General features: G+C 32.7%; 1 protein-coding gene across 6 annotated transcripts in view; it reads left to right on the top strand.

The window, feature by feature from the left end:
- ARHGEF10 (Rho guanine nucleotide exchange factor 10) overlaps nucleotides 1-25,873 on the top strand; it is a 199,738-nt gene that overhangs the window by 61,408 nt on the left and 112,457 nt on the right. For 2 of the 6 annotated variants that reach the window (XM_074287966.1, XM_074287964.1), the window contains exons 5-11: nucleotides 3,216-3,282; nucleotides 7,803-7,879; nucleotides 10,995-11,051; nucleotides 13,496-13,659; nucleotides 17,743-17,859; nucleotides 20,756-20,870; nucleotides 24,900-25,009. In XM_074287966.1, coding sequence (XP_074144067.1) covers nucleotides 3,216-3,282; nucleotides 7,803-7,879; nucleotides 10,995-11,051; nucleotides 13,496-13,659; nucleotides 17,743-17,859; nucleotides 20,756-20,870; nucleotides 24,900-25,009 — 707 coding nt within the window. Of the gene's footprint in view, nucleotides 1-3,215; nucleotides 3,283-7,802; nucleotides 7,880-10,994; nucleotides 11,052-13,495; nucleotides 13,660-17,742; nucleotides 17,860-20,755; nucleotides 20,875-24,899; nucleotides 25,010-25,873 lie in introns of all 6 variants that reach the window. The other 4 variants (XM_074287967.1, XM_074287965.1, XM_074287969.1 and 1 more) reach the window with 4 other exon arrangements.

Below are 25,873 nucleotides of genomic sequence, written 5' to 3'. Positions count from 1 at the left end.
TAGTACAGGAAGATAATCGATATAGGAGTGTGGTCACTAGTGAGGGCAGGGGGTGGATAGTTCCTTCTGAGAAAGTAGAAAGTGGAGGGAGAGCAGGTAAATAATAGGATTATCAGTATGATTGTAAAGTGGAAGTTCAGTTAATGTTTAGTCATTGAATATAGTACAGGCTAATTTACACTTTCTGCTTCAGGCTTTATAGAGAAGGTTCTTCATATGGCCTTTCAAGAATGAGAACAGGTAGTCATGAGAGTAATTTGTTGAGGGATCAGGAATAGAGTTTGCAGATTCAACAACTTTAGGTAGGAGAAGTCAGGACAAATATAGGAAATAGCAATTAGTCCAAATTGGCTATAATATATGGTATGTGAAGGGAGATAGTGTTAAATAAAGTCAAAAAGGCATCTTTTGAGTCAGGCTGCTCGTTGCCTACAGAATAAAATATGGATCTTTAAATCCATCATTCAAAGACCTCTATATAGTTTGCTTCTGATGTTCCTTTTTGGCTTTCTTTGGTTTCTTCAAACAATCTGTGTTCCAGTCAAACTAAATTCATTGCTTTGATTTCCTTCTTTTTTATATCCATGAATTTTCAATCTCATTCCCTCATGCCTATACTGCCATTCATTTGCCTGTTAAAAAATCCTTTCTAATAAACCTAACTGAGGTTTCCTCTATGCAGCCTGATTTCCCTGCTTCCTATACTCAAAAGTGATCTTTTTCACCTCATATCTCTCATGCCTTACCTTACATAATCAATCACATCAATTTATATTATAGTTATTTGTTTGCTTTCATAACTTAGGCCTTCCACTAGACTATAAAGTTCTTAGGAGAATGTCATGCCATTTTTAAACTTTTATATTCGTAGCATCTAACAATGTTGCATTATACCCTGTAGGCTCTGCCAAACATTTAGTGAATCAAATCTTGAATTTAATTTTTTAAAAGAAATTTCCAAATAAGAATGATGTTTATAGTGGATGAATAAATATTATTTTTTTTCTTAAAATGTCTTTAAGCATATATTTATTATGTGAAACATGTATTATGTGTTTACTCTCAGTGAATCAGTCAGCATGTATTTATCAAGTGCATTTTTGTGCAAGGCACTGTGCTAGATGCTACAGATACAAAGACAAAAATGAAATGATCCCTACTCTCAGGAAATTTTTATTCTATTGGGAGAGATAATATGTATGCACATAAATACATACAAAATAAACACAAAAGATCTTTTTGGGGTAGCATTAGCATGTGAACCCATATTTTCCTGACTTTTAAGTTCAGTGTCCTAACTATTATCCCATACAACTTGTTGCATGACAAGAAGACATGGTAGGCTGAATGATCAACTGAGTGAAAGGAAATAACATAAAATAAAGCTAGAAAGTTGATTATAGTCAGATTTTGAATGCCAGAGAGGAATTTAGATTTGATCTGAGAGAAATAGGGAGCCATGGGAGCTTATTAAGTAGGGGAGAGATACAGTTAGATTTATCTTTGGGGGATATCACTGGCACCAGTATGGAGAATAGATTGGAAAGAAGAGAGAACTGAGTCAGAGAAATCAATTAGAAATCTACAGAAATAACATACATGAGAAGTGATAAAGGCTTGGACTAAGATCATTGATCATGTGATTTAAAAAAAATAATATTAAGTTGCTGTTGAGAAATTACATAGGACTTTATGATAGCTCTCTCAAATCTTACTTCCTGTGTCTGGCCATTATACAGAAAATTTTAGCATGACTAATAATATTATTGTACTTTTATAGTAATGAAGTAGCATAAAGTAACATGATATTGATACAAAATTATTTATAATGAACAATAAAATGTACATTATATGTACATGCTTCAGTGTTAATGTGGTAATTTTTTCTCTCATGTTAATAGAGTTTTTTTTTTTTTTTGGTCGTAATATCAGATTACATCATTTAGGGACTTCTCAGTAAGGAAACTCCTATCATTGTAGGTTAATAACTATTATTATATTATTATTATAGTTTTGTTCTGTTATATGTTCATATTATATGTTTTAGTCACTTGCTTGGGAAAATGAGAGACTGAGTGGCTTGTTCAGGATGACATTTCACTGTTTTTCAGAAGTGATTCATAAATCCAGGTTATTTGTCTCCAAGGCTAGTTCTTTCTTCATTAATCATGAAATAATGATCCAAACTATAGATTATATTTTATTATTATTCAATTCAGTTCAATTATCCAATATCATATATTGAAGTTGGTCTATTTTCTGAAATATTTAGGGATAGCTATAGACTATTTCTGTTTTTTTGTTGGGGTTGGGAAAAGAATCCCAAAAGATTGGGATCACAGACTGGTATCTCAAGTTGTCTCAAAAGAAGAATTGTAGTCTTAAACCCATTTCCTGGTCAAGGGGCAAAATTTATTGTAATTGTAAAGCCATTACAAGCAGACTAAATTCCAAAAAAAAATTTGGAAAATTACTGCCATTGGCCAGTATTGTTTGTGGCACTTAAGACCAGATAGCCTCAGAGCTTCCCAGATAGCCATCATTGTTTGTGCCATTCCTAAGGCTGGATAGCCTTAGGGTTTCTCTGGAATGACATACATCATCTGAAGGGCTGTGCAAGGTCACCTACCTCACTTTTCCCTCCAGGGACATTTGGGGCCAGTGGCCAGATATAGATCTAAAGGACTGGAGATAGTCCTGGATACTATGGGAGACTTTGACTTTTTAAGTTAAGCAATTGGTTTCAATTTGATTGAGCCTGCGACCTCATTATTATATTCATTATGTCTATGTTGCAATTGAGGAAAAGAATCTCTTTCACCTAGTTCAAAAAAAGATCCAGATAAATAAATGAATGAATGAATGAATCTGAGAGAGGAGACCCTCAGGGTTTCTGACCAAGGCAGAAATGATAGCTATTTACATTGATTCTGAGTCAATTAAGACCCAAACTATGCTAAGGGCACACTGAATCAGAGCGGATAAGTTAGGGTACTAATGGGTTGGCATGGATTTGGAGAGAAATAAAGTGATTCTACCAATTGTTTCAAAGTAGAGGCCTGTAGCTTATTTGTAAGCAATCAATTCATACACAATTGGTTAGCACAGAACAGCTTGCTCTTTTGTTATTGCTGCTTTTTGTCTTGCTTGCTCCATTTCAAATATTTGTACAGAAGAGGACACAAAATACTAATTTTTTTCCTGTTTTTTTCTAGTAGATACACAGGAGCTTACAGAAGAGTCTCGTTTCAATTCTTTAAGTTCAGAGGATCCCCCAAACAGGTATGTGTGTAATTAATTGAGTGAAGATACTTTCATGGGAATATAGCCTTAAACTATAACTTAATTGTGACTTGAGACCTTATAATAACAAATAGAGCTATAACTAAAATGTTGCAGGTGTTTGTCTTCTATTAATTAGCATTTAAGAATCTCTTTTAAAGGAAATTTATTCTTTTATTTCTGGGTTAGATTTCCATGATTAGAATGTAAGTCTGTACTCCCCCAAACAATGGGAGAAAAGGTGGGGATAGAGGGATGGAGACTTCTGTGTTCAGACTATTTAATCTTGTTTTTTGCAGTTTTTACTTTGCACTCCCTTTTACTGAAAAACACCTTATCAGATGGGAGATGCCCTTTCTCAGGAGATCATAATGAACCCCTTTTTGCTTTTTCTTACTCTGAGAGTCTCTGATTTTGTGGTCAACACTGTCCCACACAATTATCTATGTCCAATGAATGCATGTATATATGGACATGCATATGGGTATATTTGAATTATCTATTTACAGTTGGATTTATTTGATACCATTTTCTTTGAAAACCTTAATACAAGTTATTCTAACTTGCTTTCTTCCTTATACATTTCCAAATTCTTAAGCCTTCCTCTTGTCTTATAAAAAAGTAGACGATTTTCAGATCTATATTGTTAGGTGTGATGCCTTTTTTTGGTATCCTGATATCTCTCTAGTTCCAAATGCCTTCTGGACATTTTTAGACGTCCCACCACTATCACAAACTCAACCATATTTAAACTGAATTCCCATTCTGTTTCCTTCACTCTGTTAATACTCTTGTAATCTATCCAATCAGCTAGGGTTCACCCTAATGTCAATAGCTTTTGAAATCCTACTCATTAAAGCTCAGCTCAAATCTTACCCCTTCTATTATGTACCTCTTCTAGCATACATAACTAACAGTTCTTGCTCCCTTCTCCAAATACTCCCATATAATGTTTATAGATAGCTGCAGGATCCATGAATTGCCTCTAATTCCCAGTGCAATAAATTAAGTGGGATACAATTATGTAGTACAAGTTATACCATGGCATAATCCTGAAAAATTTCTGTTCATGGGAGACATTCTTACATATCTTTTATTTTTTGAGCTCTTCAATCAGTACTCCTTCAACCTCTTTAATGTAATAAAACGTCATTTCCCTCTAAGGATATATCTTATAACTCTTTCCTTTAAAAACAACTCTTCCCTTCTCCTTACAGGGTTAGAAAGAAGAATTGGCATATTTCTTTTTCCCTAATGATACTTCCAAACTATCTTTCTATCTTCATCCTTAAATCTTTCTTCTTTTGAGATACATGTATTTATCTTTGCTTATTTTTCTTGTTGTTATCTACTGATCTTTAAGTCATGCACCCAAATTTCTGAAACACCTTAGCACTTAGGCTAGGATTTCCTTGATAACATAAACACTGTTATTTATACTCTGGAATATTAGTATTCATGTGGACAACACATTTCATATCCTGACTTTATGATTCCTTGACTTTCTTTATTTAATCTTGGAAAGATCGGTGACCTGGAAATCAGGACCAGGATTCTGATCCTGCTTTTGTAACTTATTCTTGGGCAGGACATTTACTTCTCTAGGACTCAATTTTGTTATAGGTAAAATGAAGAGCTTCCATAATGTGATTTCTAGAATCTCCTCCATTCTATGATTTTTAAAATATAGTTACTTCTTCCGTATTGTGACTTTTCTTTCACAATTTCTTTATATCGCAGATCAACATAAGAAATTAAATGGGAATCTTTAGGGAGGTTTGCAGAAGCCACAAACAATATTTTAAGACTGGCAGATGACACAGAAAAAAAATTAGAAACTTAGAAATACATAAAATATATGTATAACATCAACATATTTCATCCCTTAATACCTTAAATACAATTTCTTCTTTTCTGATATGAAGGGAGGGCCAAAAATTTTTTATGTGAATTTTCCAGATTGCCAAAGCACTGTATCCCTCACCCCCATAATGGGGAATGGATAACTATACAAACATATATGGAAATACTTTCCATAAATCAATATTTATTTAGGAGAAAGTTCTTAGAGGTCTTTGGCAGAATATGCCCCTCAGCTATATCTGGATGAAAGGTTGAATTTTGAAATAGACAGAAAAATAAAGTAAGTATTAAGATTTAAGATGTGCTTCCAATTCAAACTATCTTTGCTTATGTTTCAGCCAAGGCTTGGAACAAATCTTTGCTATTTGTCAGTAAATAAGTTTTTTTCTTACAAAGGACTTTTTTTTTTTTTTTTTTTAGGAAAGAAGGCTAATATTTTTAGAGTACTACATGAGTGCCTTTAAAATTAGAGACTTGAAGGCTTTTTAGGCATAAAGTATTTATTTAGGTATTCAGAATCTAACAATATTTTGGCAAAAAATAAAATCATTTTAGACTTCATCTGTTATTATAATGAACAAAATCTATGTTTATCTGGAAATGAGAACTATTGGAAATGAGAATGATTTCATAGAAGGTGCTTGAGAGTGGGGACCACTTCACTTTAGTATTACTATCCCTTTTGTCTAGCAAGTGCTAAACAATTGGTGGATACCTTATCAGTTTTTGTCTTATTTCATTAATTTTTATTTTAGTGTGTCTATATGCTTAGCTATATGTGACTTTGTCACTGTTTTGGACCAAACATCATCTTATTGATGTAATCAATACTAGAGGAAAAAAATTTTCTTTACTTTATGCAATTGGTACCTGCTTTGCAACTCTTAGAGTTGGAACATGGAGAGTTCAAGTGATTTGTTCAGGACCAGATTAACCAGTATTAGTCAGAAGTGGGGCACCTAGGTTGTGCAATGGATAGAGCATGGAGTCTAGAGGAAGATGTCTCTATGAGTTCAAGTCTGGCCTTCAACAGTTACTAGATGCGTGCTAGTAACTAGTGTACTAATACTGTTGCCTCAGTTCCTCATCTGTAAAATGAGCTGAAGAAAAAAATGGCCAACCACTGCAGTATCTTTGCTAAGAAAGCCCCACATGGAGTCATGAAGAGTTGGGCATGATAGCAGCAAAAAATGGGTCTGAAGTAGCACCTGAATCTACCTTGTTGTTATTGTTTTTAATTTAAAAGATAAAATATAATGTGAAATGAAATGAGATCATAAATATATGAACCTGAACTACACAAAACAAGGACTATGTCTTTGTGGCTTTTTACAACCACTCATACTATATGATTGAAATATCTACCTTTAACTGTTCATGCATTTAATTATCAGTAACTGTCCATGATCTGTTCAGCTCTTTTCCCTTGACATCTCTGCCTTTCCCAGGGTAGAATAATAAAAAGGAGAAGATATAAAATGCATTTTTTCTGTGTTGGTAATTTTAGTTCCCATTGCTCATGGAACTTTCCCCATCTAGAATCCCCTTCTCCTTCCCTTCTTCCCACTCTCCCTGTGGAAAAAAAAATCTTTCTTTCACAAATCAGCTTAAGTTCCAATACTTCCAAAAGGCCTTTTCCTTCCAATTCAGCTCACATTTATTTTCTCCATACTTTGAAATCATTTACAACTTTATTTTTAAAAACTTATTTTTTACAACTTATGTATACAGCAACTGAGGATCATGGGATCATAGATTTAGACCAAAAAGGAATATTAGAAACTATTGAGTTCAAATCTTTCATTTTACAGACGAGGAAACTGAGACTGAGAAAAGTTTGATGATTTGCCCACAATCATACAACTAGAAAGTGTCCTAGGCAAGATTCAAACTTAGGTCTTCTTAACTTCAAGCTAATTGTATCACTTGGTTCCTGTTTGTATGCTGTGACTCTCCCCTGGGATTATCAGATCCTGGAATGTCAGGGATTGTGTCTAAAATTTCTCTTATGACTCACTCAACTCTTTTGTTCTATGCTCCAAAAGGCCCTCAATAAATATTTGACTTTATTAATGAGTGAAAATTAAATGGAGATGATAAGACCTCAGAGACATACAGGCTTATTTGATAAATGAAGAAATTGAGGGTGATAATTTAAGTAAGTCAAGATGAAACAAGTAATAAGTAGTAGGATCAGTATTTAAATTTAAGACTTGTGACACAAATCCGGTACTCTTTCCACCACTTAACACTGAAGTTGTAAACAAAAATTGTGATTTGGCTTGTTTAAACAAAAAGTGTCCAAAAGCCACTTGATATTATTGAGAGATCACTGACTTGAAAGTTATGGGTTCAAATGTCCAACTCTACCACTTTTTTTTTTTTTTTTTTTACTATGTATAATTAAGTCACGAGTACTTTAGATGATAAATTTTCTCCTCTCTTAAATTGATGATGTTGATGTTAAGCCTATTTTAAAAAAATGCAATGCAAACTTTAAAATTCTTTAAAAAATAAGCTTGTGATTGTCATTATTCTTTGACCTATTATGATGTAAAATAAAGACTTAACCATGTGGTGAAATATGAGATAAAGGGTCTCCATCACTAGATTATGCAGATGAATATTAATAATGTGTTTTCTCATTCATTTTTAAGTGAAGACCAGGTTAATAAAGAAGATAGTCCTCTAGCCAAGTGGGTTGCAGATCCTGCCAATACAGCATGGATGGAAAGTGAGTGTCATAAAAAATAGCTCCAAAGGAGAAATTGTTGAATAAAAAGTTCACTGACAAAATTGCTATTAAAACTCAAATGAAACATCCCAGCAGATAATTTAATGATTACGGATAACTAAGATGGCTCTATATTGTAAGTCAATCACACAAGCCAATTACACAGAGATTAGTGAGCCAGCATATAATAAAAGGAGTAACTGGGAATGAATTTTTGTTTTTCTATTAAAAGAAAAAAAACCCTCAAAACCTTCAAAATCAACCTAGCTAAAAATATTCATAGTCTTACAAAACTATACATGGACTAAAAGATAGGAAAAAATTTATTAAAAATGAAGCATTATAATAAACAGTAAGGCTGAAGAAAAGAAACCTTTTTCAGTATCCCTAAGAATCTAATAGTTGGTTTAGTGCAGAATTACCTCCACAGGTGGTGATGCTTCAGTCAATGGGCAAACAAGGTACACAGCTTCTCCAGACTTTTAATTGCTCCTGGAAATTACATATGGAAATTACATACCTGTGACCAACTTTAAAGAATATGGTCTTATAATACTCTGATTTCTAGCTTACATTCATCAGTAGATCTGGAACATTCATAGACTTTCTGTCTCTTTATTTGCCTTTGAATCAATTCCCTTTCATGGAAATTTTTTTTCCCCCTGGAAAAAGGCTGTCCCACATGACAGACAGCATATGTGATCTTTTGTATAGTTTTGTAAGACTGAATATTTTTAGCTAGATTGATTTTAAAGATTTTGAGGATTTTTTTTTCTTTAAGTAGAAAAACAAAAATTGGTTTCCTAATTACCGCTTTTATTATTTGCTGGCTCACTAATCTCTGTGTAATTGGCTTGTGTGATTGACTTACAAGGTAGAACCATCTTTGCTATTCCTAATTATTAAATTATCTGCTGAGATGTTTCATTCTGGGTTTTAATTATGACACTGTCAAAACAAAAACCTCTCCTAATTGGATGATTCTGCTTGGGGGATATTAAGTCATCATCAATTTACCACAAAATTATGGACATGCTTTTCCAAAGCAGTTTAATTCAAAAGCTAAATTAATCTCCATTTTCTTCCTTTAACTCACTCCTCCTTTCCAGATGACAGCTAATTAGAAGGGCTACAATTTAGTACAACAGTAAACTGGCATTATTTCAACAGTAGCAAACAGTAGTCATGTAGTGCAATGGAAAGAATGCTGGATCAGTAGTCAGAATTCTTGGCTTCTCATGCTCATTCTGGAACCAGCTAGTCATGTAACCCAGAACAAATCACTGCCCTCTTGGGCTTCAGTATTTTCATTTATAAAATGAAAAATTTAAATGTCCAAAATCTTTATCAACTATAATATAACTCTTAAAAGTTCTCCAGAGGTTTTGTTCATAAGTTTTATTAAACAAGAGTAAATATCATTTTATATGTAAAGTATGATGGCAAGAAGGGAGGCCATAGTCTGTGTAAGGTAGTACCTTTCCCTGGATACTATTTAGTTTTAATAGGTTAAGTATTAGTTTGTATATATATATATATATATATACATATATATATATATATGTATATGTATATATATATATGTATATGTATGTATATGTATATATATATAATATTTAAACATTAAATATTACTTTGTATATATATATATATATATATATACATAGCGTAAATATTTAAATGTTGAAGTAGTAAGGGAGAAATAAACAACAAGCCAATCATGCTTACTTTTAAAACAGAGAGAACAAAAAGGAGACTAATTCAAAGTTAAAACAGTCAAGATAAAGGTCATAAGACTATGCCACAACATTGGTTGAATGGGATTTCAGCATGAAGAAAAATCTTGAGGTGGGATTTAGCAGGGAATTTGGTAGCTATCTTCAGGTATTGAAAGGAATGACTTCTAGAAGAGAATTTTTTTTTTTTTTTTTTTTTTTTTTTTTTTTTTTTTGGTAACAAAGGGTAGCCCTAAGGAATGATACATGCACAAAGGTAAGAAATGGCTAGACTTGAGGACATTCTTTCTAACAGTCAGGACTCTCCAGAAATGGAATGTGATTGGATACTTTAGAAAGTAGTTAGTTCCTCTTTAGTAGAGTTTTTTTTCTATCTAAGTCTTGGAAAACTGAGCACATTGTGCAGTAGATTTTTAGTTATTTTGAGACTTTTTATACAATATATAAAGAGATCTTTGATATAAAATATAACTATGCTCTAATTTGGAGGATATATAATAATCTAAGTTAATTATTCTTTTATTATGCTGATATTTTAAAGTAGAGTTTTAATTAAGAAAATGGTTTTTAATACAAGGAAGAATAATTGTTAAATGCATTTAAAAAGTGACTTTTAAACCTATTTTTCTATATAATTCCCTGGTGGATACAAGCACTGTTATAACCTGGTTCAAACTTTTATTAGGGCTTTTGTAGGATTTCACACATTTAATCGACTTTTGTTGGTTTTGACCTTAAAGATGGAATTCTTGAAATTTGGATTTCTTTTCCCAAACCTCATTTCACTTCTTTTGATACTCTTCATTAATCTTCAAACTTTACAGCTATTAAATAAATGAAATACCACTGGGTTGATCATAAACTTTTTTCTGGGAAAAAATAATCTCTGGATTTCAAAACAGAGGACTGACTTCCAAGTCTTCCTCTTATGATTTTTGCAAGGTGATCATCAAGTCACTTTGCAGGGCTTAGTTTCTTCATTTTAAAATGAGGGGTTTGAATAGATGGCCTCTAAGGTCATGTGTCCTTTTTTAGTTTTCAGTCATGATGTTATGGTAATATTTTTGATGCTTTAAAATCAGATGACAGCATGCATTTTATCCAGATACTAAGTAACTGGGAGAAAGAGATCATTTTTTGTCAGAGTACAGCAAAAGCCAACTATGCTTGATATATTCAATGTGGTCACATGTCCATCAAAATATACTACTGCCAACATGATGAATTTTATATACAGAATGCTTACATATCACCTTCTAGATTTAACTTTTTGAAAAAGCTTTAGAATTAATTTTAAAAAAGTTTATGGTTATATAAAATGTAAGTAGCAGTGAATTGTGCTTACCTAGATTTTAAACATATTTCTTTTATTGTTTTAGATCCAGAAGAAGTGATTTATGATGATGTTCCAAGAGAAAATTCAGACTCAGAACCAGGTTTGACCTGAGTGCAAATTAGATGTAGAATATTTATCCTAGTATCTTTTTGTTTTCCATATATATTTGATTTATAAATGTTTATATTTAATGATAGCTTATTAGAACTTATTGTTTTGTGTTTTTTCTTTCTTCCTTTCTTTCTTTTTTCTTCTTTATGTTGAATTTTGGTTCTGTTACTGTCTTTGTCACCATGGGTAAAGCAGTGTGGTGCATTAATTAGAATCATTCTTCCCTCAAACATTTAACCATTTATGTGACTGGATAACTCACTTCACCTCTCTGAGCCTTGGCTTCCTTATTTGTAAAATGAGAATAGTATATTCTGCATAGTGTGTGTAAAGTGCTTTGCATACATTAATGTAGCTATGTGAATTATTGATGATGTTGTTATTATTATCATCTTTCCCAGGATTCAATTTCCTTACCTGTAAAATGAGGAAGTCATACTAAAAGATCTTTAAGCCTGTTTCACTTTTAAATTTTAATTAAAATTCTCTAGAATATTAGATGCCATTGAATATAATTTTTTAAGTCACAGTAGGTAAGATTGACCAAACATAGCCCTTTGACTTAAAGTCTTCTGGCTACAATGTCCAATGTATTCATGAAGAATAATGCTGCTAAAAGTTGCCTTGGGGAAAATCTGATCTCTGAGGGAACAATATGCACTATGTGTGAGTTCTTGCAATCCTTAGCCACTAGGTGAGTGTACTGAGGGGTCTCTTACCAGCTGAATGATCTCAACTGGGAAGGAAATTGCCCAGGGCCAAATTCCAAAATTATTTTGCTCTGATGACACACAGCTTGATTCCTGTCAAACTAAGAAAAGAACTTGTCAATCAGTGGACTTGGGAAAAACAGATGCCTGGTTGACTTGGGATGTTTTTCCTGGCAGTGAAAGAAGCCCTTTGAATCCAAGCCCACCAAATAAAAGGCCCAAATAATTCCCTTAGGACTTGACATTACTTAAACATACTTTTTAAGCCATCTTGTAGTCCTTGAAAGAGTTAGAATAATCGTGGAGAACAAATCCAGAAAAGCTTTGAGAAAGATGGAAAAAAGTCAATAAGTATTAAGTATCTGTTATTTACTGGGGAGTGGGTTAAGTGCTGGAGACAGAAAGAAAGATAAGAAAAAAAGGATGAAGTATCTTTTCAAATTACCTGCTAGTCAGTCAATAAACATTAAGTTTCTATTAAGCACCATGCTAAATGCTGAGGATACAAAGAAAAGCAAAATACATTTTCTGTTCTGAAGGCACTCATAATCTAGTTAATGTAACTGTACTTGTCAAATCCAAGTTAATTTTTTGGTAGATGAAATGTTTTGTTGATAAAAATCAGTTCCTCCTCCTTCACAAAACTGAAGATGGCAAAAGACTTTAAATAGTAGAAATAGTAAAAAAAAAAAATCAGTAATTATTTATTGAATAACTATCACAAATTTCCTAGTGTGCTAGGTCTGTGGAGTTTTATAGGAAAAATATAATGCAGGTCCTTATTCTCAATGATTCTACAATTTGATTGCACAATCACAAGTTTAGAAAGTAGGAAAACTGGTACAAATTCTGTGTTTACCACTATCTATGAGTTCTTGGGCAAAGTCATTTAATCTCTTGCTGGGTCTCAGTTTCCTCATCTAGAAAATGACAGACTTGGACTAGAACTTTCAGAGCTAAAGCTGTTATTGTATCATCCTGTTAGGGATATACCCCCATATAGTGAAAAAATAGCAAATTGCAAATAAGAATATGTAAACCAGTATTGTATAGAGTATCATAGGTACTCAAAAAAAGAGCTAAATTAGCCAAGAGTAATGTAATCTTGAGAAATTCACTAGATTTGGAGTCAAAGGACCTGGGTTCAAGTTCTCTCCTATTTGCCTGTATTGCTCTGGAAAAGCTACTGTAAACCTGATTGAGCCAGCCTCTAGCCTGAAAGCAATTCCAACAAGTGAGCTGTGCCTTAGCTTTGGAAAACAAGTTGTCTTCTAATAGTATACTAACACTACTTCATGTTTGGAATTAGTTCCTTCCTTTGTAAAATGAGGGGATCAAATAGGATAAATTCTAACATACTGTTTGCCTCTAAAGCTGCAGAGTAGGTGCTGATCTACATTGATAGACAGAATTCCCTTGTTTGGAAGTTCTTATGCTAAGGAAATCACAAGTCTTGTAAAAAATGTAATTGTGTCATTGAAAACTAAGGGTGAAGGCTTTTAATTAATTTTAAATTTTCCTGAATAATAAAAATGAAAGCATTTCCATTTGAGATCTTTGGAAAAAACTGCTTCACAGTCAGCATTTCACTTGCTATAATGATATTTATAATACTCCAAACTATATAGTAGAAAATTATAACTAGTTGAAACTCATGACTAAATGTAAATCCAAGTGACTTTGCATTTTCATTTTCATTCTATTTTGATATTAATGCATGCAGAGGAAATGATTTATGATGATGTTGAGAATGGGGATGAAGGTGGAAACAGCTCTTTGGATTATGGGTGGAGTTCAAGTGAATTTGAAAGCTATGAAGAGCAAAGTGATTCAGAATGCAAAAATGGGATTCCCAGCTCCTTTTTGAGAGGCAACCACAAAAAGCAAGTATGTAATCAAAACACTTTATTCATTCGTGTAGGATGATCTCGTGTCATTTAAAAATATTTATTTAAAAATATGAATTTTAATTCTGAAATGAAAGTTGAAATATGATTAAGATGGTGAATTTATGAAACAGTGATCAAAAGAGAAGGGTGTACTTTATATTGTAGATTAATTTATGAGATGCTATTGAATTTTCATAAAAATCCATTTTCAATGTGATATAGTAGATTACTAGATAAAGATATCTTATATGATGAATCTTTTAGTAAAATATTTTCTATATATATCTGTTTTGAAAAAACTGTGTTTTCATGTGCCAGTTTTGTTTGAAGCAGTCCAGTCATATTTTTTAAAGTAGTGTTTTGTTCTTATACCCATTTTCACCATAAAACAAGAGAGAATAGAGAGTAAAATGCATAATAGTTTTAGATGACTAAAATTTTACTTTGCTTTCTGTGTATGTGATGTCTTCTAAGTATTATTCTTTGATAAGTATTATTGAGTTTAAGAGTCTTAAGAAGGAAGCCTAAAGTTTGAGGAAAGTAGAAAAAAAAAACTCCTTTAGAGTCTGTCTTTGGATATATTTGGACATATATATATATATACATATATATATATATATATATATGTAATTTTTGAGCTGAAGTTTTCTATACTTAATAGTGATTTTTATACCATATCTGCATCTTTGTTTTAATCATACACATTTAATACTCATATTAATGCCGCTGAATATTATTGGTGATATTTGTGTCCATATATGAGACTGGCTTCATCTATTCATGTTGTTTTCTCCAAAGTAAATTGAATCACTGAATAGCTAGGTTGTTTCTCTTAGTCAGGTTTACTGATCCAGCTTATGTGATTAAAGTTTTGACCCTTAACGTGGTCAGAACTAACCATTTTGACTTGATAAGATGCCATTATCATTAACTCTCAAAACACAACCTATTTGTGCTTTCCAATTCAGGTTTCTATAAGTTTCTCAGTGGAACTCATTAAAAAAATGACACTAGTTCAATTTGTAGTGACAAATTTGGTTTCTCCTCAGGGCAATCAAGTACAAGCTTTGGGAAATTAGGTTTCTTAGGTGAAGCAAAATTTAGCTACTGCTTAATACCACAGAATCACAGAATTTCAGAGTTGGCAGGTGTACCACTGGCCATCCACTCCAACCCATAACTGGAATCAAAATGAGATTTCTAAGAAAGCAGGCAACTTTTTCTGACTTGGGTTTTGAATTTTTTTTAACTTCTTTAGAGGTTGTGGCATTTTTGTTCCATTAGGATGTGATAATAAATATACAGAGACTTACAGTCTATACACAAATACTCTCAATCACACAGATTTATTGTTTGAATGCCTTGATCAACTAGTTTATCTGGTTAGAACAAGATCCCAAACTTATGACCCAGTGGTATATTTAATTTCCTTTGTTTTTCCTTCTTTTCCTTGCTGTGAAATTAGGTTAATAAGCTTTTTGAGAAGGAAGGCAAACTGAGCAAAAGTACTATTAGGTTCCCCCACAATCTAGAAAGACTTCAGAGATGAGTTTGTTAATGGATTGTTTATCTTTTTTTCTGTTACACATTGTAACCAGATTTGAGGATGCTTATTACTAAATTGATTAGAGGATGATAATTTTTTTTGGCCACAGCAACTCTGTTTTTTTGTTTTGTTTTGTTTTTTGCTGAGACAATTGGGGTTAAGTGACTTGGCCCAGGGTCACACAGCTAGGAAGTGTTAAGTGTCTGAGGCCATATTTGAACTCAGGTCCTCCTGACTTCAGGGCTGATGCTCTATACACTGCCCCATCTAGCTGTTCCAACCACAACAACACTTAAAGGTTGTATTTTGTGAAAGAAGAGTTAAAAATTGTTTGAATAGAAGGAGTATTTACATTGAGAAAATCATAGTTCCTTGCAGTAATGATGTAAATAAAGTCTAGGTCAGATATGTAATACCTTTGGAGAGACTAGTTAGTTTCTCTTAGAGAGAATCTGGATTCTTTCCCTATATCTCATTTCCAGCCATTTTGCATTAAAGTAGTTTATTTTTGCTTTGGAAAGAAGTTAGGACTGGCTTTCCACCAAGATCCCTTCTCAACTCTAAGTTTCTGTGATTCTGTTACAAAAGTAGTGCCATTGTACAAATGTCTTAAAGCAAATGATTGTCAGTAAAAGTAAAAAAAAAAAAAAAATCTGCTTTAACGGAAACATCATTTGACCTCTGATCAACAGGCAGGGATTTGAATCTCACAATCACTACTTATATGGCTTTGGGCAAACCACTTGGATTCAGGTCCTCCAGTGGACATTTAATGGTTATATGGCCATATGCAAGTCATTTAATCACTAAATTAATCAGTAACTCAAGAAGCATTTATTAAGCCTATGCTTTATAGTACTGGGAATACAAAATTCAGATAGCCTCCTAATTTTGGGGTCTTTTATTTTACCTAATTCTCAATGACCCAAGGCAATTCTTTTATGACATCAATTTGCAAAAGTACTTATTGGTAAGTTTCTTACCAGGGGATCTATAAAAACAATGAAATTACAGGTATAGATGATAGAATTCACTGATCTAGAGGTAGAAGAGACACCCGAGGTCAATCCCCTCATCTTACAGATGAAAACACTCAACCCAATGTGATTAAGTGACTTGCTCAGTCATGAAATTTAAACTGAGGTGTTCTGAATCCAGTACCAGTCAGTTTTCTTTCCACTATACTCCTCACCCCCATTTCCACACACACACATACACGTATATATATATATATTCACCTTTATGGACAAAAATAATATTATATTTGTGTTACATATATATATATATATATATTCACCTTTATGGACAAAAATAATATTATATTTGTGTTACCTGTTTCAAGGAGTATTTTGTGGGCATATAATACATGTAAAAATATGTATTTATATAACCAAAAATCCTATACAAAAGTGACCTAATAATATTATCCATATGGCCATTATTAGGACAATACAGCCACATCTTAGTGAAGTCTTTTTCAGTGGTGGCCTTTTTATATACAGAGTCTGAAACATCACTAACCTTTTATTGAAAGGAGGGCTAAACATTAGCCTTTAATTTAGAGATGTTTACCTACCTATCTGGTAACTGGAAATGAATATGCCATCCTTGAATTGAAGTTAAGTTGATTCATCCCTCTCTATAATTCCTGTAGATAAAATTCTAATTTCTTCAGCCACATACCAGGTGCCAGGCTTTCAGAGGATAGACTTAAATCAAGATTTAGCCCACAAAGAAATATTTAAAACATAACACAAGCTATAAGTTTTTTAAACTTCAACTCAAAAAAGCTTGCAAATGTTTAAAAAAACTTTGCCCAAAATAGTACTGTCTGGGACTAAGCATGAAAAAGACTAGCCCTAAAGGAGCTGTAATTGTTTTTGTCTGTGTTTTTGAGATCATATACTGAAATAAAAAAATACTGAATGGATTTTGATATTTGGTCCAGGAATCAAACCTATACTGTTAAGAGCAACTCATGCCAGCTTGGAGACTGTTCAAAACTTTATCAGTTATAATTTTTTCCTTGCTCTTGAAAAGCGAATGTTCAGAATTGCCTAAAATATTGTCTGCATGTTATACTGCAGGGCTGACTCAAAAAATGCCTTTTTATTGAAAACACACCAATGGTTTTATTTAAAAAATATTGCATATAATGTTGAAAGATTGGTTTTTAAAACAAAAAAAAACCTTTAATTTTTTTCATTTAGTTTTTAATATCAAGGCACCAAGAACTCTCCATTCTGGCTCACCAAAATAGTTGTGGTCTCAAAGCTTTGGGGTTTTAATTTTCCAAAATTACTGGTGCTAAATCAACCATATGGCATCTTGACCTGTTTGTAGTTGTACTTACCAAAAAACTCAAGTCTTGCCACTGCTTGAGTCTCCTTGCCAAAGCAGATTCTTATATATGTGCACCATTTATCAGACAAAATTGCATGTGTGACACTACTGAAGTACTTTCCATTTACACTTGTCAAAAAGTACTACAGCTTTTTTTCTTTTGAAAAGATTGTATCTCTTTATGCACTGTAGCTGTCTCATGACCTAACCCGTTTAAAGGAGCACTATGAGAAAAAGATGAAAGATTTGATGGCAAACACTGTGGGAGCAGTAGAGATTCAACAGCTAAAGCAAAAACATGAGCTAAAGGTAGTGTAGTTATTTTTTGACCAGCTACATTTTAAATGATGATTTGAAAAGACTTTAAAAACTTTAAAAAATAATAACCAAATAGATAATAATTTAAATTAAAATGTCAACGTGGTGATAGCTTCAAAATTTACATTAAAAGTACACTGTCAAGTAACTTTTACTTTTGTTTGGTCTTCTCCATTTTTTTTTCTTTTTTGCATTTCTCCCCTCCTCCCAACTTATATCTGCTGAATAATGCTATGTTGAATTTGGTTGTAAAATTTAAAAATATGTTCTAATTTTTAAATAACCTCATAAGCTTTGGCTCTATTATGCTACTTTCATAGGTTTAAGGATGATATTTGTGTTATTAAGTATAATTTGTTTGCTTTTATATATGTAACATGTAGAAAATGGGATATTATGACATAGGATAGAGTCTGGTAGCATAGCAAAATTACAATTATTGTTTAAGTAAACTTAGAAGGCCAATATTCAGGTAATGGCTGTAGAGTAAGTAGCCCTCCAAAAATACTCAAAATTTTGGGATCTGATAAGAAATATTTCAGGCTGTTGGCTTGAACAATAGTATATTGTATCCAAGGAGACATATCACATTGGGTTAATAATGAGAAATCAAGTTGACCAGGTAAACTGGAAACAGATTATTTAAAGTCTTGAATTTAGGTAACTTAATTGACTTTTAATCCATTAGGATATAAGGAGTAATAATTGATTCTTTTGCCAGGGAGCATGAGACAAAAGAAATGCTATAGAAAGATAGTCTTATAGGCTGATTTGGAGAGGGAGAAAGTTGGGGCAGGAAAATCAATGAGAACTGAATAGTGATATTTGTAGAGAAAGAAGTTAGCAATGAGAATTTACTGGGAATGTATTGTGATGAGTTCATTCCTGATTGGTTGTATCCTGCTGAAAGCTAGAAAGAAGGAAAAAGACTGGGATAAGATTAATCTTGGACATCTATATTTAGGGATCATAAATATAAAGCTAGTAGCTGATGTCATAAGAGGAAATGAACTCTCCAAGGAAGAGAATGTAAAGAAACTGAAAATAATTGACTTAGCTTTAAAGATAACTTTAAAGGGGATGAGAAAAGAAAGAGGAACTAGATAAAAGAAACAAAAAAGAGAGATAAGTGGATTATTATTATCACACACAAAAAAAAGTAGAGAATTTCAAGAAGGGAAAACTCTTCAAAGATCAAGTAGAGTCAATTGTTAGAATGATTTGATTTCTATATAAAGCCATTATATAGGCTTTATATCACAACTGGATATTTACTGCATTTTGGCATTCATTAGTGAATGTATAAGGGCAGCAATATAGCATAGATTACCAGGCTGGGAGTTAGGAAGACTTGAGCTCAAATTAGACTTCAGACACTTATCAGCTGTGTGACTTTGTATAAGTAACTTAACCATGTTTGCCTCAGTTTCTTCATCGGTAAAATTAGTAAAATGGCATATCTTTACAAAGACAATGAGACCACAAAATGTCAGGCAGTACTGAAACAGCTTCACAACAAAATGAGTGTATTATCAGAACTTTTGACTTGATACCACTAAGAAAAATTAAATGAAAATTCATTAAAAATCTTGCTTTCTATGCTAGGGATACAATGATGAACATGATATTGGACCTACTTATAATCTAATAAGAAAGAAGAAAATGTATATACAATTAACAGTAATACAAGGGAAGAGTATGATGAGGGGAAAGAAGAACTTTAAGTAGATTGAAGCACAGTGCTCTGAAAATTTGAGGATAGAGAGACTTTATTTTCAAGGAGGGGAATTAAGAAAAACTTCATTGGCCTAATACTTGAATAGCACCTCATAAGGAAAGGAGGTACTTCAATAAATGGTGGTGTGGTAATACAGAGAAGAATCTATTCTAGATAAGGGAGATAGATGAACCTAGAGATATGATAGTAGAGGATAGAACAAGAACAGAATTCATAGAGGAGCTTAGTTTGATTATAGTGTTATATACCTGAAGAGAAGCAAATATAAGAAGTCTAAAAAGTAGATTGGAACCAGATTGTGGCAGATCTTAAATACTAAGATTAGAAAATTTATACTTGAATTTGTATGGCATTGGAACAGTCATTGATTACTTGTGAATAGAAAACTGACAAGGCAAGAGGTTTTTTTAAGACTTTTTTTTAAATGAAGAATCAATTGGAAAGGAATCAGAGACCAGAAAATCAAATAAAATTATTACAAGTCTAGATGAGAGGTAGTGAAGATTATCCAACTAGAAAATAGTTGTTGTATCTCTCAGTCAATCGGTCCTTTTTGTTTCAAAATCATCTAATGGGTTCATTGTTTTTTATGTTCTATTTAGCTCAAGTCAAAAATAATTTTACATTGACACACTTTAAGTGGTTCTCAGGACTTGGCCTGTTTTCATTTGACCACTTCAGATTGGCAGTCCTAAATCAAGTGGGGACTTAAATGCAGTGATGACTTCAGTATTTATATGGTCAAACTTGTGAAATGTGAGTCCTGGAGAGAAATGAATTCTGTTTGACCTGTCTCTGTATGCTTATTGCCCTTTCTACTCTTTCATTATAGTACTAGAATGTTTTGTAGGTCCACAAGTTATTTTTCTGTTCCCAAGAGAAGTGTTGTGTATACATCTAGATATATGTATACATATGTATATGTGTTATAAAATGTCATTTATTTAAATATTAAAAGAATAATGAATATGTTTTTGACTGAAAAGAAAATGTCCATCCAAAGATCCTTTTGGAACCAAACAACTTGACAGTATTCTTTTAAAAGAAGCTAGTTAAAAGTAGAGATCCCTGCCATGATGTGTATGGATATCTTTTGAACTGCATCAATAAGCCCTAACTTTATAGCTTAACATTTTTCCTCTATTGCAGATGCAAAAACTCATGCGGGCAGCAAAAGAAGGTACCAAAGATGGCCTTGAAAAAACCAAAGCTGCTGTGAAAAAAGGCCGCTCATTCATCCGGACTAAGTCATTTGTTTCCAGTGGTCAGTGTCTATAGAGTTGATGTCACTGTGTCAAGGTTGGGTACATTGGCAATGTTGTTATTATTAAACCTTATATGGCATTATCTGAGAAGCAAAATCAGGATCTTCCTTAGGGAGAGCATGTTCATGGAGAAAATGATACTTTTAGGTTTTCCCTCTTTGGGGAGATGATAGGAGAATCTTGAAAATACTTTTAATGATGGAAATTCTCCAGAGTGGAAACTTTTCTCTATTCTTTTAGTGGTCTGGCTATGAGAATCATGATTCTTTCCCTCCCTTTCAGACTCCTTTTACTCTTACCTGATCATCTCAGACTTCTTACAAAAACTTCTTCCATCCTATATTCAACCAAATGAATGTTTAATTCTGCAAACTATTGTAGTTAACAATAATAGAAAATAATATGGTCCTAAATTTAAATAACTGATAAGAGATAATTCATGTGAAAGGAAAGTCCTTTAATCTCTCATTTTTTCCATCATCTTTCTAAGAAAACTCAGCCAGTTATGGAACAATTGTCAGTTTGCTTTGGTTGAATACATTTCCATACAAGGCACTCCCTCCCCTTATGACTACATAGGTCCAGGGTATGAAATCACAAATTTTTGAAATATTTAAGTAGGACAAAAATAGAACATTTCATTCTTTTTAGGAGGAATTTGTATTTCAGCACAGGTTAAAATCTCAATTTAATTCAAGGTCTGATTATGTCAGTCATATAATGTCAGTCATGTGAAAGGACTTGATTTTGTTTAGAGTTTGTTGAGGGAGCAAGAGAATAAATAATTGGCCCATGGTGATATACTTAGTGTCAGAGTAGCCTCCAATTCATCTTTTACCCCACTAATAAAATAATTCTGATTTAGAGATGTGATCATGCTCCCTGTTCATAAAAAGGAAAGAGAGCTCTGTTACCTCTAGGATAAAATATATTCTTCTATTTGAGATTTAAAGTTCTTCATACTCTTTCCAGATAGCATATAATATATTATTCTCCTATTTTCTAACCCCGGGCTTCTTGAATTTTTTCCACTTGCAAACCCTTTTCACCCAAGAAATTTTTTACACAGCCCCAGGTAAATAGATAGATTAGAATATAGGTATATAAAATGGACATAGAAATCAAACATTTAATGATAGTGAATCATAATTTCACAACTCCCACATGGATTTGTGACCAACAATTTAAGAAACTTTATTCTAATCAAACTGATCCACATAGACAACACCCTACTTCCCATTTCCAGGATCTGGCACTGGCCATCTTCCACATTTGAATGCTCTTCTTCCTCTCTGCCTCATAGGATCCCTCACTTTTTTAAAAAAATGTCTTTAGTGCCATATACTGTAGGAATCCTTTGAAGATTTGGCCTCAGTTATTAATGTTATCTCCCCTCCCAAATTACTTTGCTTGCTTCATATACATTTATACATTCTTACTGATGTAAAAAGATATTTTCTTCCAGTAGAATTAAGCTCCTTGAAGAGAATGACTGTATCATATTTATCCCTCGTTCTTAGCACAGTGATTGACACATTATAGTACACAGTGGTCATTTGTTAAATCCTGGCTAAATTGTTAAATTGAATGCCTGACTCCAAAGACAACTACTACTCCACAATGCTTTTAAAAAAAATTTAATAGTATTTTATTTTTTCCAAATACATGCAAAGATAGTTTTCATCATTCACCTTTGCAAAACCTTGTATTCCAATTTCCCCCCCTCTCCTTGCCCTGTCCTCTCCCTAAGACAGTGAGCAATCCTATATAGGTTAAATGTGCAATTCTTCTAAACATATTTCCAAATTCATCAAGCTCAGCAAAAAAAAAAAAAAAAAAAAAAAAAAAAAAAATATATATATATATATATATTTAAAAAAATAGATCAAAGGGGAAAAACACGAGAAAGGAAAAACAAACAACAAACAAACGCCACCATCAAAAAAGATGAAAATATGTTTTGATCCACATTCAGTCTCCATTGTTCTCTCTCTGGATGCAGATGGCTCTCTCCATCACAAATGTATTAGAATTGTCTTGAATCACCTCATTGAAAATAGCCAAGTCCATCACAGTTGATCATCACATAATTTTGTTCTTACTAGAATGTTCAATGTTCTCTTGGTTCTGCTCTCTTAACTTAGCATCAGTTCAAGTAAGTTTTTCCAGACTTTTCTGAAATCAGCCTGCTTATCATTTCTTGTAGAGCAATAATGTTCCATTACATTCATGTACCATAATTTATTCAGCCATTCTCCCAACTGATGTACAGCCACTCAATTTCCAGGTCCTTGCCACCACAAAAAAGAATTGCAACAAACATTTTTGCACATGTGGCTCCTTTCCCCTCCTTTATGATTTCCTTAGGATACAGACCCAGTGGTAGCACTTCTGGGACAAAGGTTAAGCACAATATGATAATCCTTTGGGCGTAGTTCCAAATCACTCTTCAGAATGATTGGATCATTTCACAACTCCATCAATAATGCATTAGTGTTGGGGCAGCTAGGTGGCACAGTAGATAGAGCACCAGCCCTGAATTCAGGAGGACCCGAGTTCAAATCTGGTCTCAGATACTTAACACTTCCTAGCTGTGTGACCCTGACAAGTTACTTAACCCCAGCCTCAGAAAATAAAATAAAATAAAATAATGCATTAGTGTCCCAATTTTGCCACATCCCCTTCAACATTTATCAGTCTTTTTCTGTCATTTTAACTAATATGAGAAGTGGGAAGCAGTATCTCAGAGGTGTTGATCTTTGAGCCCAAGAATATAAAAATCTGACACTGCTTTCATTTCTTCTCTCTCTGTTTGCCAAGAACTGATGGGATAAGTTGCCAAGATCTTAGTTGCTTTGTTGTTAAAATTCAAACCAGCTTTTATACTTTCCTTTTTTATATCATCAAGTGGCTTCTTAATTCTTTATTTTTTGACATCAGATTGGTATTGTTGCATATTGGTGATTACTACTATTTCTCCTGAGAACTTTAATTTCAGCTTTTGATTTGTCCAGCCTGGCATTTCACTTAATGTACTCTGCATATAAATTAAATAATTAAGGTGACAATATAAAATCTTGTAATACTTCTTTTCTAATATTAAAACAATCATGTGCCCCATGGTCAATTCTTACTGTTTCTTTTTGACCTGCATTTAAGTTCCTTAGGAGACAAGTAAGATGACCCAGTGGTCCCTAGTCTTTGAAGACTTGTTACATTTTGTTGTGGCCCACATTATGAATTATGGATATGGTGAACACAGAGAAACTGAGAAAGACTTATGTGAATTGTTGTAAAGTGAAGTAAGCAAAGAACAAAAAAAAAGTATACATAATGACCACAATTAGGTAAATGGAAAGGACAAGAACAAAATAACTAAAAATGACAATAAAATTATCATTTTGACCTTCAAAATAGAAATGTGAAAAGATATCTCCCTCTTTCTCCTTTATGGAATGAGGGTAAGGGAAAATCCATGTGTATGGAACATTGCAAATAATACCTGGTTTTAGGGACATGTGTTGGTGTTTGCTGATTTTTTCTTTTCATTTAAAAATTATTTGTTGTGAAAAGAATACTTGGGAATGGTGAGTGATGTTAAAACAAAAGATGATTTACAAATATTATGTAATTTTAGTTTTAAAACAATTCTGAGTAGTATTTTTTACAGATGAGTAAACTGAAACAATAATCATTTATGTGACTTGAGTAGTCACACAATATAAATGTCTGAAGATAGATTTAAACTCAGATGTCCCTGACTCTAGATTCATCACTTTGTCTTATTGTTCCACCTACTATTCCACTTTGTTTATTATTCCACTACAACTATTTGCTGTAGTTTTCATTTTAGTAAAGTTTGTATCACCAAAATGTTCTCTCAACTTTTATGTGAAGGACGATAAGAATTTGCATGAAATATTATCTATGAGGAATTGAATTTAAAAAGGTATGGGTGTCTATGTTTATTTCAAAGTATTATAATAATTTTAAATACATTTCACTGAAAATGCATTTTCTACTTTTAGAACACAGATCTTGTCTTCAAGAGGAAGAGCTAAATTTATTTATTGATGTTGATTGTGTGCACACAGAGGCAATTATGACTCCAATGCCTGAAGGTTTATCACAACAACAAGTTAGTATATTTTGGATTTTTAGAAAACTGAATATCACCAAATGTATTGTGAAATATTTGTTGTGTGACTTACTATTTTCAAAGCATTCTTTCATTATTTATTGTTCTTTATCCATAAAATATGTGCCCTTGTTGATAGGTTTTGAGATGGGAAATGATGTATCCAAGATTACACAACTTCTGGATGTGATAGGCAGAATTAGAACTCAGGTCTATTAACTTAGAAATTAGTGTTCTAGGTTATATTGCCTATAGAGAGCATTAGGTGGTTTTCTGGGAGATTCTAATACAAATTTCTGTAATAATAATAATAACTAGTATTTATATAGCTCTTTAAGATTTGCAAAATTATTTATGTGTATGAATCAATTTGATCCTCATAACAAACTTTTGAGGTTAGGTACAATTATTATCTCCATTTTACACATGAGGAAAATGAGACACAGAGTGCCCCAGGTTACACTGCTATTAAGTATCAGAGGCAGGATTTTAATTCAGATTTTCCTTTGTCTAAGCTTGCACTCTACAGCTTTCCAAATGGGTGACATGGCAAAAAAAATTATAAATGCAGGAGGTGGAAAAAGGCAATAAATGCTATCAAGAATGTCTATTTTGTCCAATTGGATGCCAAAAGGAAGCAACATATTAAAGATTAAGGACTTTAAAATCTGTTTTGGACATAGTATAAGAGGATACGATTTAAAGGCAGAGGACCAGGGTTCAAATCCCCTGCCTATCTGCATGATTTTGAGTAAATTATTTGAGGCTTTAGTTTATCTCTTAAATGTTGGACATGGCTTCCTTGATCCCTTCATGTCTAAAAAATTATCTTTTGATCCAGGGAGATAGATCTAAAGAAGTGGA

The sequence above is a fragment of the Sminthopsis crassicaudata genome, chromosome 2 (genome assembly GCF_048593235.1).
Source record: "Sminthopsis crassicaudata isolate SCR6 chromosome 2, ASM4859323v1, whole genome shotgun sequence".
NCBI lineage: Eukaryota > Metazoa > Chordata > Mammalia > Dasyuromorphia > Dasyuridae > Sminthopsis > Sminthopsis crassicaudata.
The sequence above is the reverse complement of the archived record's forward strand: the minus strand, read 5'-3'. Positions and strand labels throughout refer to the sequence as shown.